The sequence below is a fragment of the Mytilus edulis genome, chromosome 1 (assembly GCF_963676685.1).
Source record: "Mytilus edulis chromosome 1, xbMytEdul2.2, whole genome shotgun sequence".
Lineage (NCBI taxonomy): Eukaryota > Metazoa > Mollusca > Bivalvia > Mytilida > Mytilidae > Mytilus > Mytilus edulis.
This window is the reverse complement of record NC_092344.1, coordinates 97166513-97169453: the sequence shown is the minus strand read 5'-3', so window position 1 is coordinate 97169453 and position 2941 is coordinate 97166513. Positions and strand designations below refer to the sequence as shown.

At 30.7% G+C, this 2941-nt stretch overlaps 1 protein-coding gene across 1 annotated transcript; it reads right to left on the bottom strand.

Annotated features, from left to right (window-relative positions):
* Window positions 1-416: 416 nt before the first annotated feature.
* Window positions 417-2941, bottom strand: LOC139496120 (uncharacterized). Its single transcript, XM_071284588.1, has 3 exons — window positions 2651-2941; window positions 1375-1486; window positions 417-996 (listed from the first exon to the last, which is right to left on the bottom strand). Exons 1-3 carry the CDS (start codon window positions 2895-2897, stop codon window positions 759-761), a joined length of 597 nt encoding a protein of 198 aa, XP_071140689.1. The 5' UTR covers window positions 2898-2941; the 3' UTR covers window positions 417-758.

Sequence of the window (2941 nt, the reverse complement as noted above, 5' to 3'; positions counted from 1 at the left end):
CAACGATGCGTGAACAATACAGACATAATAAATAAATTAGTCAAAGTATGGGTACAGCATTCATCACTGTGTTACAATCTTAAAACAAACAATTTAAAAAAAAAGCACAAACAAATCTATCAAATTAAAAACACATTCATTGACATCAGAAAATTTATACGTCACACAGGAAGAAATTTTGTCGTTCAATGCTTATTCAAAACAATTTTATAATTTCACATGGGAATGTTGACATACAGGGTTTAACAATCAAAAGTATGTTAGAATTAATTTCAGAAATAGACCGATATTTAAAATTGTCCAGAAGTTTTTAAGAATCCACAAATGGTTAATGCCACTACACGATTAAAATAATTTTGCCGTTTATCGTTCAAACTATTTTCTAACTTATAAAAGACCTATAACATAATGACATATTAAAATTAAATCGATTTTATTTTCTGTTGCTCAGTTTTATCATTGACATTTACCAGTGTCTGATCTGTTTAAATTTTACAGTTCTGGTCATCAAAATATTTGGTTTGTATATGTGGCAAAGATAATTAAGAAATGTAATTGTATAGTTTACTGTATTGTTTAAAATGATCACTACATAAAAGAAACCGTGAGGGATCTTGTCAAGATTGATTAAAACATTTATGTTTCTCATAAAATTTGAATAAAACATGCAAACGAAAGTAATACATTTTATATTAGACAAAAGAGGTGTCATACATGCTTGAATGTTCCTTAATAATTTTATTATGTTAACCTGAAAGTTAAAATGAAATCAGAACACTAGGAAATCTTTGCTGTATTTTTTCTAGTATAAACGCTTTTCTTTTTTGTCTATCAAGTTCTGTAATTTCAAACACAGGAATTCCTAGGAGTTTGTATTCCCGCAGTATACTGTTGTGGAAGGCATCAAGTTCTTCTAATTTCGGTGAAAGTCGAACTTCATCGTCCACAATACATTCCTTTTGAGGTTTGACTACAAATATTAAAGCTGTTTTTAACCTAGAATTAAAAAAAAAAACATTTAAGGGCTTGCATTCTAATAATTTGATAAGTGATTTCAGCCTCAGTTAGTTATTAAAGACGATTTGACAGAATTTAAGACATCAAAACTTTACACTCTAGTGCGAAATTCTATTTCTAGAACGGTTAGCTTAACTTCACTTGGTATTACTTACAATTTAGTGTAAACACTTGATACCAAAGCTTAAGGCAGTTAAGTCATTTACCAAAAAGCATTCCAGAGCACCAAAACGTAAAACAATCGAAACGTAATCCCTAAATACCACACATTTAAAATTTTTACAGTGAAATAGGTGTTTAGTCATTTCATGTTAGTTTCCTTTCTACAATTAAAGAAATAAATACCAATACATTTACCTATCTGTCCATTCCAAAACTCCTGGTATTTCACGAAATTTTCTCAATGCTTCATTTCCAATGTATTTTTGCACGTAAATCAAAGGGTCAATACAACGATCAGCAATAAAGTCTGAAAAGAGATAGTATATTTGGATTGATACGCTCGGTTGTAATTTAGTTATTCAAATGCTGTATCTTGGAAATACTAGTTATCAAAGGTACCATAATATTTTTACCCATATAACTGTGGTATGAGAATAACTATTAAACAAAGAAGAATACAAAATTTCCTAAAAATGAATTCGAAACACCATACACGGATCTTCTCACAATTTCATATTTAATTAAAATGGATACTAGCTGTCAAGTTCATGCTCATCGACTTGACTCAAATACTCATGTTTGAATTATAACATACTAAAACGTATAGCCAAATTACATTTAGTCTGAAATAAGAAGTTCAGAGAATATGTACTCGATAATTTTTACCCAAATTTCGTGCGTACTTTAGTCTAGACGCCATTTTATTAACTATCGAGACGACCTCCAAAGACAGTCGACGATCAAATAACCCGCTATAAACATCAACAGAAATATAAATAGATTGCAACCTCGTGCAATTGGATTATTATAGGTCTGTTTGATTTCATGTTGTAGGTTAGAAAAATAAGTTAATTAAAACTTTTACCTGCATGCGAATGTCTTTTTGTGGATAGAATCAGTCAACGAAATGGTTCACCTCTGTTTCACTTTCAATGTTGACATTCTTTTTCTTTCAATGACTAAACACGACTTATGCATGCGTAACCAATCTCTAGCTAAGTTAAATTGAATGTCACATGAATACGAATTTAATGAGTTCGAATTATCCACTAGCAAGTGAATAAATCATCAGCAATATTTCTTATTTTGACAAAATTGTACCAAATTGGCTGCTAAAAACGATCGAATTTTTATTTTTATTATTTCAATTTTAATAAATGTTGAACCAAACGAAATCATATTCTCTTTTTTTTCATATCTCGTAGCTAGTATAAAAAAAGATGTGGTATGATTGCCAATGAGACAACTATCCAGAAGTGACCAAAAATGACACAGACATTAACAACTATAGGTCACCGTATGGCCTTCAACAAGGAGCAAAGCCCATACCGCATATTCCGCTATAAAAGGCCCGATATGACAATGTAAAACAATTCAAACGAGAAAACTAACGGTCTTATTTGTATAAAAAAGCGCCCCTTTAATCATTAAAAACCATTGATAGTATATAGATATTAAGAAATTAAGATACCTTTAGACATAATGCTATTTTCCTCATCCCTCTGTATTTGACGTTGGAGAATTTCCTCGTTCAATTTAAGAAAATTTTCAGGTTGTGTTTCGGGTAAAAAATCATCACGTTTCCAGCCTAATTTCATAATCACACGTCTCGCAATTTCTTCTTCGAACTGCACGTTCAAGAAAGGCTTTAAATCACTCAGTATGGTTGTTTTCCCTGTACTGTGAGCACCAGATAAATAAATCCGACACTTCGACATGTTTGAATGTGAAAGTAAAAATTAAATTAATTGATTAAAGATCC